At 34.2% G+C, this 17,759-nt stretch overlaps 1 protein-coding gene across 1 annotated transcript in view; it reads left to right on the plus strand.

Moving 5' to 3' along the window:
* LOC139894498 (protein MICRORCHIDIA 6-like) overlaps positions 1-13,753 on the plus strand; it is a 41,239-nt gene extending 27,486 nt beyond the window's left edge. The window contains exons 2-20 of the mRNA XM_071877824.1: positions 9,131-9,454; positions 9,569-9,643; positions 9,730-9,764; positions 9,849-9,927; positions 10,009-10,098; positions 10,189-10,264; positions 10,351-10,429; positions 10,543-10,677; positions 10,765-10,863; positions 11,111-11,212; positions 11,303-11,449; positions 11,545-11,637; positions 11,762-11,813; positions 11,887-11,998; positions 12,078-12,334; positions 12,424-12,518; positions 12,614-12,678; positions 12,826-12,868; positions 13,291-13,753. Coding sequence (XP_071733925.1) covers positions 9,131-9,454; positions 9,569-9,643; positions 9,730-9,764; positions 9,849-9,927; positions 10,009-10,098; positions 10,189-10,264; positions 10,351-10,429; positions 10,543-10,677; positions 10,765-10,863; positions 11,111-11,212; positions 11,303-11,449; positions 11,545-11,637; positions 11,762-11,813; positions 11,887-11,998; positions 12,078-12,334; positions 12,424-12,518; positions 12,614-12,678; positions 12,826-12,868; positions 13,291-13,389 — 2,057 coding nt within the window. The 3' untranslated portion in view covers positions 13,390-13,753. The remainder of the gene's footprint in view (positions 1-9,130; positions 9,455-9,568; positions 9,644-9,729; positions 9,765-9,848; positions 9,928-10,008; positions 10,099-10,188; positions 10,265-10,350; positions 10,430-10,542; positions 10,678-10,764; positions 10,864-11,110; positions 11,213-11,302; positions 11,450-11,544; positions 11,638-11,761; positions 11,814-11,886; positions 11,999-12,077; positions 12,335-12,423; positions 12,519-12,613; positions 12,679-12,825; positions 12,869-13,290) is intronic.
* The last annotated feature ends 4,006 nt before the right edge of the window (positions 13,754-17,759 follow it).

Below are 17,759 nucleotides of genomic sequence, written 5' to 3' on the forward strand. Positions count from 1 at the left end.
AACAGTCATTTACTATCCTACTTACATTCACCGATATACGTATTCGTTCACCACAGAATAACCATTTTCATTCAATTTCATATTTGGATTTTGACTTACCAGAATCCAACAAGTGGCATAATGAAGAAAACATTGGACAAAATAAAATTTGTTAGAAACAAACAAATTAACTATGAGAAATTCTGTTAAGAATCCACGCTAACAAAGTCCTAGCTAACTGTTCCTAGCTAACTGTTAATTCCTTATTACATTTATTTACCGCAATTTAATTATAGCAATTTATTTATCGCAATTTAAATTCTCGCAATTTTATTTAATGTCATTTAATTTCTGTTATTTATTTTGCGCACTTTAAATATCGGGACACGTATACAATGTTTTGACATATCATATCGACGCATCTATATATATTATTTGGAATAACCATATACACTCTATATGCAGTAATGTTCGAGTTAGCTATACAGGGTTGAGGTTAATTCTACAATAATATATATACTTTGAGTTGTGATCGAGTCTGAGACATGTATACAATGGGTCACGAATACGTATTAATTAATTCGAATATCATATATTAAACAATATATGAATTATTGGATTATTAATTATGGACTGCTAACTGTGGACTGCCAACATTGGACAATTAAAATGAATTAAAATATTGATTATAACATATGAAACTAAACAATTCTTCAAGTTGTCACTTGATTTCTTCTTAAACCTCATTTGTATCTCGACGATTACAATCTGCGTTCAAACCTTTCATGATTCTTGAAAACACCTCAATCGAGAGGATGAACCAATCGCTTTTCATCTACGGAAGAAAAGATTGATACATATAGTTATGCACCTGAAAACACTCGGAACCTGAGTAAACGTTTAACACGTATATGTGCTAGCTCCTTTGACATTACTATTACCGAAAATAACATTGCAATTCCTTTTCAAATTAGCCAATTTTTTCACAGCTCCAGCAAATCAACTTCGACTTTCATTCGAATCAGCCTTATTATAACCTCGATATATAAGTTTGCCTTTCATCATCGTTACCGGAGAACCGTTTATATTCCACCACATTAGCAGTAAACTTACCAGCAATTTCATCGATCTTTGATTTTTCGAAAAAAAAAATCATTATATTCATTGAAACCTTATCATATACTCATCCGAATCTTGTAACAAGAATTGTCATACCCATTACCGGAAATCAGCAATCAGTATTTTGAATCTCGCAGCGTTACTACAGCAACAGTTATAAGTATACATATAATATCTATCTCCTAGACTTATGTACTTCAATCGTGAACTTCTGAAAAGCACCCCAAACTACGGATTAGTTCTTCGAAATTTTGAAAAAATGCTGATGAAGCAACAAAAACTGAAAACGATCTTAACAGCCAAAAGTTTGATGATAAAGAATAATGTGTTGGCAAAGCTCAGAAAAAGAGAAGGTTTGAAATTGGAAAACGGATTAAGCAAACTATGAAGGAGGCTGTGGACAATTCACAAAGACTAAACCTGCCTTCAAAGAATCCAAATGATTCAGTATCTGCTGAAGTCATTAACGAATACCTTGCTCATGACTCTAAACTTTTACGAACAAATCTTCTTCATCATCCATCGATATTAGAAATTCTAAGATATCATCGTATCTTTCATTATAAATATCTTCGATAATTCTGAAGATATAATCATAATTATTCTTATCTGAGATTTTTTATCTCTTCGCGGTATCAGCGTTACATCAGAAATGAAACTGTTTTAGTTTCTAAATTCTGAAAAAATTCGAATTTAATATATAAATGTTATTGAAGTAGTGCTGGAATTTGATGCATGAGTTAGTATAATATAACGACACTTGATCAGCGTGATTATATTACAATAAGTCATGCTGAGTTTCTAATGGAACTGATGATTCACAGACCATAACGTCATCATGTGCCATGTTACGCTACTCTTACATTCTATCTAATATATAAACATATCAAGAACATAATTTCTTGATAGTTCTATCTTTTCTCTTGAATTCTGGTAATTTAACCAATCAAGATCGTGCTATTACAATTTCCCTCTTAGAACGTTAATCATGTTCATTCGAAACTTCGTACCTACGAATTCTGTACCATTATTCGCTTGACTTAAAGTCGGGAACAGAAGACAAAATGATGGAACTCCAAAATATATAGGAGGATATAAAGCCCGATAACAACACATAAATTACAAACCGTGTATGTCAATGTTTATCGCAACATAAAGACACGGGAGAATTAAAAACACTATAACCCCAAGGGCGAAGTAGAAGAAAACAGATTCCTCCGGTGGAAGTTGGAAAAGGAGAATGATTGTTGCGATAGTAAGGATAAGGACAAGGATCAAGACTGGATTAAGCATAATAACTGATATTTTGGAAAATATGAACGGAGAAAGAACGTATAGGAGTGATGAAAATAATGGAACGAGAGAGGTTCATTTATAGTGAAATATCAGACAGAGCAATCAAAACAGGTTATCGCATTTTTAACCAAAGAAGATCATATTTCCTTAATTATCGGAGAACCAAATCTTATTACAAAGATTTTCTCTAAATCCTTGAATTTCGGAATTCAAACCTGTCTACGTCCAAAGATATGACGAATCTACATTTACTCATTTCACTCTTTCGTGATAGCTTCACTCGTACCCTTCGCATAAACGAAATGTTTTATCCATATTACTCAATGATGATAAAACTCTATTTATCAACTCATTTTCGTCATGAAAACATTTTTATTGTTAACCATGACGACCTCGATCAAATTTCGGGGACGAAATTTCTTTAACGGGTAGGTACTGTGACGACCCGGAATTTCCGACCAAATTTAAACCTAATCTTTATAATATTTCGACACGATAAGTAATGTCTGTAATGTTGAGTCTCAAAATTTTTGAACTATTTATATGAATTCAACTACCCTTTTACTATTCTCGACGATTCACGAACAATTGTTTGTAAATAAATATGTATATATAAATGTATGTATATGTATATTAACTTGAAATTATAAAATATAATATAATCAGTAGAAATAAATATATAAAATAAGATACATGATATTATATTTCTATTAAATATTAATAGAAATATAATATCATGTATCTTATCAATGAATATATTATCATGTTAGTATTAATATTATCATTTATATTTGTTCGGACATGATAAATTCGCCATCATTCCGGAAAAACTTCGGACATGACAAATATATATTTTTAAATATAAAATGAATATAAGAAACATATATATATTATCAATTTAAAAAAGATATAATTAAAAAATATATATTGGTTCGATTACAAATATGTATATTAATAAATATACAAATGATATAGGTTCGTGAATCCGAGACCAACCCTGCATTGTTCAGTATTGTCGTATGCATATTTTTACTACAAAATATCGTATGGTGAGTTCATTTGATTCCCTTTTACTCTTTACATTTTTGGGACTGAGAATACATGCGCTGTTTTTTACAACTGCTTTATTAAATGCTTTTGAAATATATTTTGAACTGCGAATACATGAAATGCTTTCATAACTGTTTTACGAAGTAGACACAAGTAATCGAAACTACATTCTATGGTTGAATTATCGAAATCAAATATGCCCAATTTATCATGTCCGAAGTTTTCCCGGAATGATGGCGAATTTATCATGTCCGAAGTTTTCCCGGAATGATGGCGAATTTATAATGTCCGAAGTTTTTCCGGAATGATGGCGAATTTATCATATCCGAAGTTGTCCCGGAATGATGAGGATATTTTATATGCAACTTGTTAAGGTCGATTACCAGGTGTTCAATCCATATGAATGAATTTTATGCATGATGTTTATGAAAAATGGGAATATTAAATCTTGTGGTCTATTAAAATGATGAATTTTATTGTTTACGATAAACCTATGGATTCACCAACCTTTTGGTTGACACTTGAAAGCATGTTTATTCTCAGGTATGAAAGAAATCTTCCGCTGTGCATTTGCTCATTTTAGAGATATTACTTGGAGTCATTCATGGCATATTTCAAAAGACGCTGCATTCGAGTCGTTGAGTTCATCAAGAATATTATTAAGTCATTTATAGTTGGATATATTATGAAATAGTATGCATGCTGTCAACTTTCGATGTAATGAAAGTTTGTCTTTCAAAAGCGAATGCAATGTTTGTAAAATGTATCATTTAGATGTCAAATACCTCGCAATGAAATCAACTATTGTGAATCGTTTATAATCGATATGAACGAGGCATTTCATCATTCACATACCAATAATCATCATTCATACCCATATAATCTTCATTGTTCATGTCCATGTACCCGTTATCATCATTCATTCCCAAATAACCATTATCCAAGCCTATGTGACTTGAGTCTCCCATCAATTGTTGATCATCATTCGTGATTCTTGACATCAAGTAGTCATACAAAGCATCATACTCCGCGATCTAGCTTAATCACACCATTAACAAGCAAGTATTTTCCAAATACAAGCAAATATAAACAAAAAGTAACTTTTGTAAGAATGAAATTCTTACAAAAGGATCGAACAATTACTAGCAAATATTTCAAAATCCAATTAAAAACTGCTCTCCTGCAGCCGCGGCAAAAAGTTGATGGTGACGTTTCATGTTAAACTTATAATAATATAAATAACTATGATCAAATAACTTAACTAATTAACACAAATGACCGGTCAACAATAAATCGATCATTATAGCAACTAGCAAATATTCAGTAAAGGAATTCGTTCCACAAGGAGCAATTTACATGAATCTTAAAACACTAATAATTATCCTAAGTTGATTGGGGGGGAGGGGTTGATAAAGTGTCGATTGAGCTAATATTAACCTAAAAGAGATCAACAAATAAGATAAAAACGTGTGTGACACCGCTGATTTTTTTTTTTTTTTTTTTTTTTTTTATAAATACGTGGCGGAAGCATTAACGTTAATTAAACCATTATAATAATATAAACATATCATAATTACATAACCAAAACAGTTGACAGCTAGCATTTAACTAATACATATGGTGTCACGTGACGTTTCAACAAAAGTTTAGTTTTATAGGAAAAGACACATCAGAGTTGGCTCCTGTCAAACATAACATCAGCATGCCCCGTCTTCTCCCCAAAAGCATCATCTCTACAAAAGCTAATAACCTGCAGGGAGGAGATGGAGGGGAATTAGCACGAAGCTAAGTGAGTACGACTAACCACAGGCAATAGTATACAGAACAGTTATACTAATCATGTCACAAAGAGCTAACACACAAACATCACCCAAGTGCCGTCTACAGAGACTCTGGCGGCTCGGCCAAACCATTAACCACCAGTTGATCGGGCTGGGGCTTACCAGAAGTTCCTCCACCACCGTATGTATATACATAATCCACACGCGACGGACGCGTCATTCACATATATATACACCACGGCTGTCTAGGCTACCACAGAGGAACCCAACCCGCAGGTTGATCTCTCCTACCGAGGCTACCACACAATAGGGACGCACTGGGCTCCAGCAGACAAGCATCAACTTACATGCAGTCATCACAATAAACTAACTAACTGTATCAATAAGTACAACTAACTAGCATGGCAGTCATGATATAACATGCTACTCTATACTATATTCCACAGTCAGTCCCACTCACCGATTACCAGCAAACGAGAAGGTGTTCAGCTATCTAATCACTGAACCTTCTCTTTCTCCTTTTCTCCTGAGAAATACATATACACGAGTTAGTTTATGTCCATAAACACCAAATAACACAAATATAGAAATTTTGTCAGAAAATCTGTCCGCTAAAATTTTTTCTGTTTAACACTTATGCACTTTTGAAATTTACATCAAAATCTCAAAATACAAACGGACAGCATAACGGCTAGAAATCAACACTCAGTAAAAATTTCACTGTCTAAGACCATCGGTCGATCGTCAGAGACTATCGGCCGATCGTCACTACTCCATCGGCCGGTGGACTACACCATCGATCGATCGTTACATTTTCAACCGTTCGTCGAAGGACTTCCACCATCGGTCGATCGTCTAGTCCGTCGACCGATCGTCTCACTCCATCGGTCGATGGTCAGAGACCATCGGCCGAGGGTAGTTCATCTGCAGAAGCTGAAGCCAAAGTGACGGGTTTCACCCAAATTCATCCAATTCTTGCTCTAGAGCTCGATTTTTACCTCAAAACTGACCAAATCTAAGACACTATACATCAAGAAACATAAACCCACAAGATTTGGACTCAAACAACATCAAATTCAACTCTTTTGACCCAAATTACCCACTTTGTAAAAACTATCACAAAAACCCAATTCAAGGATGGTATGTGAAAGAGATGAAGGTACGGGAGGGTTTGGGAGTTTTCTAGAAAATGGAAGAATAACCCTCCCACCAAACACTTATGAGTCTTAAAACTCATACATCACAACACACGGGTATTTATCAGTTATCTGATATCTTTCGTACATCATTTGGCAACCCAAACGAAGTCCAAATTAAATAAACAAACCTGTTCTGTGACCCTTGTCACAAACTGGTCATAACCACGTCATCAAATAACAATAAATGTTAATTAAAATAAAAACATATAAAATCACACAACGGCAAAATAGACCATTTCAACTAGGCCCGATTCAAGGATGTTACAACGTGTCCACTTGACTATTCCACATTTTGTCATGGTTTACCCAATTCATTCATTACACAACAATGTTCAAACATATAGTTTCATTTTCATTCGTCAACTTCCATAAAACCTCAATCAAATGAAATTCGTTAACTCACGTAGACTCATTTCAAAAGATCAAATTATGTTTTGAGTGAAATCATTGAGACTAGGTTTTGAATTAAAATCACTTAAAATCCTTTAATTATTAAAATCACTTAATATAATCAAACACCACTATGTTGACTAAAGACCAATTGAAAACCAACCCAAATCAAGAATACGATCACTTGAAATTTCCAATTTGATTGTCTAGATCACGCAAGGTGTTGAAGCACAAATTGTTTCACTAATCAAATCACTTAGAAAAGCTAGACAATCTATGTAATCAAAGTCAAGTCTAAAACAAATGCATAACAATGGATCATCAATCAAGCACAATAATCATCAACTCATTCAAACACCCAATTCATAGATTAGGGCAAAATCCAAGCATCAAGTTTACAAATCAAGTGAACAAGTAATCTAAGCTATAATCATTGCATAAACAAAAAATAAATCAAAGAAATGACAATCATTCATCATTACAACTAAATTGGAGAAAATCTACTACCAAAATGGAGAAGAAACACTAAAATGGAGAATTGATGATGGAAATGGAGCTTCAATCTTCATGGATTTAGATTTGGGAGCTTGAAATTAGCATTCATCTTGATGGAATCATGATTGGAACCCTTTTAGGGCTCCAAAATGGCCTAAGGGTGCAGCTTTCTTCAAAAAAAGCCCAAAAATCGTATTTATAGTTGACCTGAGTTTGGCTAAAAACAGGCCTGGAACGACGTTCCAGAATGTGGAACTCCGTTCCAAGAGGTGGAACGACGTTCCATAAAGTGGAACCACGTTTCTGAAACCCTCTAGAAAAGTCTAAAATTTTTCTGACTTCGATTTCCCATTTTTTAGTGTTGCCGAACGACGTTATAGTCATTTGGAACACCGTTCTTGGTTGAAACTTGACTTTTTAACTCCAAAACTCCACTTGATTTATTCCTTATGTTAAAGTATTGAATCTCATGCACAAATATGATCTTTTGGACCACATTTGTCCCAAAATGACCATATGCGAAGATAAATATGTATATTTTGAGCAATATCATGTTGAAAGACACATTTAAATATTATTAACACCATTATCTTGTAGAATTCTACACTTAGAGTTTACGTGGCTATTTTAAGGTTGGGGTTATAATGCCAACACTTGTTTTTTTGACTGCCATTTAACATTCGACCACCCTCGAGGTCATCATCTCGATGAGGGTTATTCACGTTAACCGGACTGAAGTGTTGAATCATACTATGCCTGAACATCCTTATATGGCACTCAATCGAGTATCTATACAAGTATGGATATTCGTTTGATCAATGTTCATTGGTTGTATTTGAATTTATTGGTGGTGCAATTATCTTTGTTTTGTTTTAGGTCTAGGTAAATATATGTAACAAGATATGTAAGTTCTTGAATCGAAGTTTAACAAAACTTATTTTTTTGATCATCTAATTTAATTTTCAGTTTTGGGAAAAGGTTTTGGAATGAATAGGAACAATCAGTGTAATTTTATCTTTTTACACGGACTAAATGACTTAGTTTTATCGAGCCAATCTTTATCGATCTATTTTTGTACTACCTTTTAGTTGGTGACGCCCTTTGCTTTTGGCACTTTCCGTTCCCTGTCTACCATCTTTATATAAAAAACTCTCTTCCCACTGCTCTTCCGTCACGGAACTACTCCGCCGTCGTCCGGTTACCGTAAGCTGCAATCGGCGATCCAACAGTGTTATCTCCTATTTCAGATCCTTTGTTCGCGATTGCATGCCTCAAAACAAACAAATATTCAAATTCCGCCTTACTCCAAACCCTAATTTTTTATTTTGTTAATTCTTTTTTAGTTCTTTGATACATTCTTTTAACTCTTTAGGCGGACCTCCATTAACAAACCAAGCAACATACTGGTACAGTAACTTTTCGTTTTTCAGTTTAACCTCTTTTGGCTTTATTTTTTTATTTTATACAGTAGGTTTCTAATAATTCATAGATTTGTTTTAATATGAAAACTGGAAGTGATTTTTGTGTGTATGTTAGAAGTCTACTTCGTTGCAGCTTATAGGGTACTAATTTTTTGATTTTGTATTGTAATGGTTTCACCTAAAATTAAAAAAAAAAAAAAATTGTTAGTTTTATTTGGCCGTAATACTATATCATCATAGTTTAGGACATTTTGTAAGCATTTTTCAATTAAACAATTTATTAGGTTCGAGAAGTTTTTTTTGTGAAACCAATTTAGGGCACATACAGTTATATATGTATGCATCCTCTGAATGATATTGCAGTGAATGAAAGTAACACACTCTTCTGGTGCCATTGTAGTGAATGAAATAATCTCGATGGACATTGCTGAGTTTTTGAATGATATTGGTCACGAAGAAGGGGACGTTAAGGTGGAGACAGAATTAGGTGGCTGTAATTATACAGATGCTGCCCTGCATAAAAGGTCTAAAATTAATGGTACACAACCAGATACTGAAGAAAACAGAAGCTGTAGTGGCACAAGTGTGTTGGATCAAGAGCAATCACTCGTAGATGATGCGAACATTTGTTCGACATCGCCAATATCTGCTGCACCAATTTGTAGACAATTTTGGAAAGCTGGAGCCTACAATGATGATCTTACTCCCAAGTCCACTACTAAATGTACTCATCTTATTTATTTATATATTATTTTGTGATTTGTGACATGAAGTTATTTGTAGTTCGTTTGTGTATTTCAGTGATTTATTTTCTAATGTTTTGTTATGTACATAACAGTGGGTTCTAGTTATCTGCACATACATCCCAAGTTTCTACACTCAAATGCTACTTCTCACAAATGGGCATTTGGTGGTATGTTGAGCTTAACCTTATTTGTGTTTAATTTCTCAATAAATTTTCTTTTGTGTAATAAATTGTCTGTAAATTTGTATTTGCAGCCATAGCAGAGCTTATTGATAACGCTGTGGATGAGGTAATGAACTTCACTACCTACTATTACAGTCTTGTTTTCTTTGCTACAACTTGTTTCATGTTTTTGCATTATTTATGTTTGCAGATACAAAATGCAGCCACTTTTGTGATTATTGACAAAACAATTAACCCAAGAAATGGAACTACTGCATTGCTTATTCAAGGTATAGATTTTTTTATTAGGTTTTCGTGTTGTCCTTTGGAGTATTCTGTTTGTGATACTAACTTTATTTTACTCAATATAGATGATGGTGGTGGGATGGATCCAGAAGCAATGCGGCATTGTTTGAGTTTTGGGTTTTCAGATAAGAAGTCTAAGTTTGCGATTGGGAAGTGTATGTTCTTTAACCACAACTTATTTGATAACTCTTCTGTTTTTTGTTTTGTCCCTTCATTTTGATTGGTTGACTTGTAGACACGTTCAGATGGAAATGGTTTTAAGACGAGTACTATGAGGCTAGGAGCAGATGTGATCGTTTTCAGCCGCTACTTAACTGGAAGGTTTGACTACTGTTTACATCATATGAAACAATATTTCTGTACGTGCATTTTTATTTCATTATGTACTTTGTTTTTCTTATGTACAGCACATTGACCCAAAGTATCGGTCTTCTTTCATATACATTTTTAACTCAATCAGGCTATGACAGGATAGTAGTACCAATGGTGAGAGTTCCCTTTCCTTATTATTTCCCTTTTCATGATTTGATTTCATCAATTGATTTGCACCAAAAAAAAGATATACTTTCTTATAAAATGTAAGTTTATGAAAACTGCAGGTTCATTATCAGTACAACTTTATGAAAAACTCTTTTGATCCCCTACATTCAGTAAATAATGATAACCCAAATTCAAACCTATCTGTCATTTTAAAATGGTCTCCGTATTCAACTGAAGAGGAGCTATTGAGTCAAGTAAGTCGGGTTCCATCTCTTAATTATAAATTACTATTGGGAATTTATAATTTTGATGAAACATAACGATGTTCATGATGTTTGTAGTTTGAAAACGTTGGTGCTCATGGCACAAAAGTCATCATATACAATTTATGGCTTGATGATGATGGTAAAATGGAGCTTGATTTTGACTCGGATCCTGAGGTTTTAACCTTTTTTGCTACTTATAATCTCAGCATTATCATCATACATGCATGTATACGTATTTAAAAATACATCCTATGTGGCACTTGGTTCATTTTATGTAAATGTTCATAGCCTTGTGCTTAGTAAATATCGTATCAGATATATAATCAACCACTACAGAATTAAAAATAAACTATCAATTTACAATGTCAAACATTAGAAAAATCAAGATTATAATTGATTTTTTTAACCAATCCTGATTCAGGATATATGCATTACATGGGATGGAAAAAGTAAAGTGAAAGAAACTTCGCGTTCAGCTGCAACTGAACAGCACATTTCTAATCGCATCCGTTGTTCTCTGCGCGTAAGTCGTCAATTCTATTAATATACACGTCGTCTTCATTCTACAAATTTAATATCTTTGCTAAGTTATTTACATCTTGTTGTGTTCCAGGCGTACTTATCCGTCTTGTACTTAAAATTACCAGAGAGTTTTGTAATGTTATTGCGAGGGAAAACAGTTATCTATCATAATATTGCAACCGATCTGATACATACAGAGTATATCATGTATAAACCTCATAGTGACGGACGTAGTGAGGTTGTACTCGGTTAAAAAACCGTTTAATATTCATTTTTAGCCTTTTTTTATTTTATTTTTTGTAATATAATGGTTGGACTTAATTATCAATTTAGGGCATGGTGATTACAACAATAGGGTTCGATAAGGATTCTCCAAATGTGAGTGTTCATGGCTTTAACATCTACCACAAGAATCGTTTAATACTGGTGATTAACTCTCATTCCTTGTAACATAATTTCAAGAATTCATTTTAATCTTTTGATGATAAATAGTGACTCGGGTTTTTAGGTTACAAATTTTGAAACATCATGTGTGTTTTTTTTTTTGCAGCCGTTTCATCCTGTGGTCTTATATGCTGACAGTCGAGGCAGAGGTGTTGTTGGTAAGAGTTTGTATGACAATGCTCTTTTAACTGGATGCGAGTTTTATTTAACGAAAATTAATTCTTTTTGTAGGTGTTCTCGAAGCAAATTTTATCGAACCTACTCACAATAAACAAGATTTTGAGAAAACATCTGTTTATCAAAAACTTGTGACTCGTCTAAAAGAAATGACCTGGGAATACTGGTAAGCAATATCTATTTAAAGGTAAAATATATAATTGTTTATCTAAAAACAATATTTATTGATGATTTAAAATCTTCAGGGATTATCATTGTGGACTTATTGGTTATAAAATTAAGAAACGAGCGCGACCGCCATCAGATATCCCGGGTTCAGCTAATTTTGTTCATCAGCATCTTGTCGATAGATCTATACAAAGGGGACCCATTTCTAATACTGGAGCCAATAAAAAGCCGCCACCTTTCATAGCTACTGTGAACAGCAAGGCTGCTCTTTCATCTAATTCCCTGTTTAAACCAGTAGAATTAATACCAAACTGCCCTCCCGGTTTCAAAGAAGGTATAGAGTTAACAATTTTTATAGTTAAGATAAACGTTTAGTATTTTTAATTTGTTTTATTCATATCTTCTTGTCATTACTTTTGAAAGGGTCGAATTTGAAACCAAAGATGAGAGTTGAGTCTCAAAATCTTCAGTTGGGTGCCCAGATGGGGACCAGAGTGTTTAATGTCAGCACTAGCATGGTAATCTTATATTTTTTTTTTATTTTTTTTGTTTTTTCTTCTGTTTTTTCCTTGTGTATAAATGTAATTTATTTTCTATATTTTTTTATGTGTAGACTGATATTGAAAACAATGGAGGGGCATTAAGCGTGATAGATGAAAACAAAAAGCTCAAAGCCGAGTGAGTATACATACGTTTTGTGTCTGCTTTACTGTTGATTAATCTGACAATCTATATATTTTAGAAATTTAGGGGTCATTATAATCCTAGTTGCAAGTGACAGTAATTTGATTCTATAATTGTTTTATTGTTGTTTTTTTCTTTCAGATGCTTGGAGTTTGAGAAGGCAGAAGAACAACTTAAGCAGAAGGTACGATTAGGCAGGCTTTTATTTTGCATGCCATATATAAAATGCACGATCAATGTAGAGTTGGAAATTATAGACCCATTTGTTTATGATAGGATTCATTGTGTTGTGTTTTTTTTTTCCAACGTGTCAAATGTTTTTCCTTGCTAATTGAGATGGGTCCAATGGGCTCAAAGTCGCACAAAGATTGTTTCTTGATAATCTGTGAAGTCGTTTGGTTCAAGTTTTTAGATTTAGATTACTTATATACCTTATCGGCACCAATAGAGAGTACTAAAAGTGGACCTTCATGTGTTTGCTCGAACCAGTTGTTGACCTTTTGATCCCTAAATGTTGCACTTGTATATAAAAAAATGTCAGATAACTACAACTATGTTGTTATGTTTTTGCTGATTGGTGGTTGATGCTATATGTATGAATGGCAGGTTGTGGTGCTTAAAACAGAATTGGAAGATGCACAAGCGGAGTATGCTCGTTTGTTGGCTGAAATGCATAACCTGGAGGTTGTGAAAGGGGAAAACTAACCTTCATTGTAAACAAACTAGGGTTTATCTCTGATAGATTTTTCGGTATTTGTGATGGCTTTGTTCATTTGACTATTTCTTCATCCATATTGTTACATCTGGGGGTGTTAGCTACTCGAGCTGATTAAAATTAAAAGTTAAATTCAAATCAGAGTTTAAACGAGCCACCTGAACCTTTTTGGAGCTCGCTTTGTAAACGAGTTGAGCTTCTTATATCGAGTTCAAACAAGCTCGATAATCTAATGGAGCTTTTGATTTAAATATTGCAAGTATTGTTATTATTTTTACTAAAATATTTATAATATTTTAATACTACTATGATACTCCGTATTATAAATATATAAACGAGTTAAACTTTAGTCGAGCTCGAGTTTGTATGAGTTCAAACAAGGTGATCTTGAGTTTAATATATTAAGCTCGAAATGAGCCAAATGTTTAAGGAGTCAAGCTCGACTTGAGCAAGTTTACACCTCTAGTTACTTCACATATGAACATACTTTGGTAAAGCTCTGCTATTTGAATTTGATCTATCACTGTAGTGCCACAAACAAAAACAAAGAAAATAAAATAAGTGGTTCCCTTCAAATTCATACGTTGGTGGGGGTGTATATAGAGTTGCACAAAAGGGATAAATAATCGGATTCGAACAAAAAAAAAAAAAAACGGATTTTTTGTCCGGATTTTCCGGTTTCGGATCTCGGCGTTGGTTTTTTTTTTTCGCGAATTTTTTTTTTTGGAATCGGGCTTTTTCGGTTCTCGGCCGAACTTTTTTTGGATTTTTTTTCGGACTAAGATTCGATGCCGGGTATGTTTTAACGTGTTCGACTTTATTAACATTTGAACAACAATAATATAATAAACATAGACAAAAGTTATAACGGTTAACACAATAAATAATATAATTTATTCGAACGATACAAGTATAATACAAAAGTTAATACATTTCGAGTTTCGGCATGGCTATTACCCGAAATGTATTACAAATAAAGTATACCGAGCTCCAGCATTGCCATCACCCGTTATACTTTAGTCGTCAAATGAGCTTTGTTGTTTAACAACGTTTTGTCTTCGTTCGTATTCTTTAAATTCGGGATCATTAACTACACCCGCAAAAAAAAAAAAAAACCGTTGGTAATTTGATACATTATCTTCTCCAATGACGGGTCCATGGTCACCTTCATCCAATTCATTGTCGGTATTCTCTTCGGTTGATGTAAGGAATAATCCGGCTTCATTATCTTTCATCTCTACACATTCTTCAACGTCATTATCTAACGAACTTTCTAATGACGTTTGATCTTGTATCCTATCTACCCCACCCAAATAATTCCTTATACATACACATACTTGCATGGCTTCGGGGGGTAAGTCTTGACCTTCTATCCTATATAATTCGACCACTTAAAGAAAAGGCCAATTCGGAAACTAAGGTTGAAGCTTGAACGACAAATAAGTCACGAGCCAAAGCGGACAATACTGGATATGTATGTTCTTTGGATTGCCACCATTTTGTAACGTCAAGGTGGTAAAATTGTTCTTCATTCATGTGTATTGCAAAGGTTGCAATCTTATAATTTTCCAACTCGCTTGTGGGTGCCGATGTTCGTGCACGCTTGGAAGCGTGTTCACGTACTAGGTTAAAAAGACTTATATTGACGTCTCGGGCCCTTTGAGAAGATGATCGGACCGGGGTTTGGTCAACAATTGGGTTTGTTTGTTGATCATATTTTGTTGCATAAATACCAAATATTTTCTCAAAACCTTTATTAAATTCGTGTACTTGGTTATATAAATAGTTGGGTTGGTTATCTCAGGGACCATGGATATATAAATAGTTAAGTTGCTATATATAGTTGTCATCAATCGTTCGACCCCATTAAAATTTAATCTTGGGTCAAATTCGGCCTCACATAATAATACCTTCGGTATCACTCTAAAATATTTTCTTAGTTTCTTTCTTAAATGAAAAATGCCTTGTCTAAAAATAATATTATTTGAGTTTGCAAATTCGCATATTTTTCCGTCATTATATAAAATTGTTATAAAACTAGTACGCTAGTTGGGTAATAAACACCCGATAATTTTGTTGTTGTCTCTTTAAAAACTTGTTAATGATTCCAAGTCATCTAATTCGTCGGCTTCAATTGGTTCGGAAAATCCATATCTAAGTAGTCTATTATTAAAACCGATTAACATATCTTTTTGTCGTAAAATATTTTCGAACATTAAACAAGTAGAATTCTATCTAGTATCATTATCAAATTAAGGACCTAAGCAAGTGTCATTACAATTTTTAACGAACTTTTATAGTTATGATGTCGTTGGTTGCTCGTACGATAAATCATTACTAATAATCTTCTAAATTTATCTTTTAACGGACCACAAAAAACTAAACAATCTTGAACTCCCAAGTTTATAATATGAGCAATACAAAGTGTATGAAAAAAATGCACCATTGCAAATCGGTTTAATTGCTAGTTTTAACATATCAATGGCCGCATCATTATTAGATGCATTATCTAGCGAAATTGTAAAATCTTTATCGATTAAATTATTCTTTTATAGTGCCTTGCACGACTTTTCTTATATTATTACCGTTATGCGGATATTTTAAAATCGATAACCCGTTTCATTAAAAGCCACGAATCGGGATGAAATCAATGAGCGGTAACGGCTAAATAAGAAATTGCTTTTCCATGTGGTGCGCTCTAAACATCACAAATTATAGAAACACTGTGTTTATATGTTTGAAAACCTTCAATTACTTTAAAGGCGTCACGTCTTAAGGTAGTACAACTTACATTCCTATATCGCGATTGTAGTCAATTTCAAATTAGCGTCGTAAGGCTTGGATTGTCGAAGTGGTTGAAAGGAAGCCTTTTATTGAATGACAAACCTTGACAAATCTTGCCGAAGAGTTTCGGCATTGTATTAAAAAATCGAACCATCTTGCCGAAGTGTTTGTTGTGTTTGGTCTCTTGCGTTTGCGCTACAACTTTTTACAAGATGTTTTCTTAACGTAGTATTACCCGAAACACCTAAGAATTTCGAACATTGTGTATAACAAGCTCTTTCGTTAGCATCATTCATCACACACAAATCGAATTTAGACCAAATGTCACCTTTCCCTTTATTTTTTGTGTGTCAATATCCGCCACAGTGTAACCAAGTGAAGATGTTCCAACAAAAGTGAAACCGGAAGCGGAAGCTTGTGAATATCCATTATAGGCTAATTAAATAGAAATTGAAGAGTAACTATAGTGTAATTAGAGAGTATTTAGTTTTTTTTTTGGACAACAGTTAGTTGGGATTACCCAGGGGGACGTAACCACTCACGCGATCATTACTCGCGGTTGCTATCCCCAACTGCGTGCCTGGGAGAAAACCTGCACCAATCCCACACGGGGCATGGAAAGTAACCCCCCCCCCCCAACGCGATGTGGAAAATGTGCCATGGGTGGTACTTTATAGCAGGGATGAATTATGGGTTAATATGTAGTATGAGGATCGAACTCCTGACCTCCCCTAAAGAAGGCAGTCCACCAACCGCTGGACCACATCACAACTTTTAGAGAGTATTTAGTGATTTAAAAAGAAATTTTAGAGTGTTTGTTGGTGTGTTTTGAACCAAAATAGTACCATCTATTTATATAATACACATTGTGGGGGTAAAATGGTAACAAAAAAAACACTAAAAATAAAAACAAAAAAAGGGCCAGAATTTTGAAATAAACGCTTATTTGTTTCAGCTGCAAGCTGGATCGGATCTAAAACAGGATTAGGGAGGGCATCGGGTCGGATTTAGGTAATCCCAAAATCGAATTCGATTAGAAAAACTCGTCTCAAACCCGGACCCGAACCCGTCGGATCCCCATTTAATTACTAACTAGCGGGTAATCGGGTTTCCCCGCGGGTATTAGGGTCCCCATTTACTTAAGAACTATTGGATAAATGAGTTATCCCATGGTTATTCGAGTATTTTTTTAGGTATACGGGCCGGGTAATCGGGTATATGGGCCGAATAATCGGGTAAACTGGCCGAGTAATCAGGTATACGAGCCGGGTATATGGACTCGGGTCTTTTTTCTGGAAAACGAGGCGGGTAATCGAGTTTGTGTCTAAAACCATCCCCGGACCCGAACCCTCAAAAAAATTAAAAAACTATCCCCATAACCGACCCTAGGCCCATTTACCCGGTCCGAACCCGACCCAAAAATATCGGGTTTTTTGAATTTTTTATCCGATAGGATCCGGAACCGTATTTTCTGAGATCTAGTTTTTATAAGAACCAGTTTTGGATTGGACTGGTTGGATCCGATCGTGTCCGGTTGTTTGTGCACCTCTTGGTTTATAGTTAAAACAATGGTCGC

Source organism: Rutidosis leptorrhynchoides, chromosome 2 (assembly GCF_046630445.1).
Source record: "Rutidosis leptorrhynchoides isolate AG116_Rl617_1_P2 chromosome 2, CSIRO_AGI_Rlap_v1, whole genome shotgun sequence".
Taxonomy (NCBI): Eukaryota; Viridiplantae; Streptophyta; class Magnoliopsida; order Asterales; family Asteraceae; genus Rutidosis; species Rutidosis leptorrhynchoides.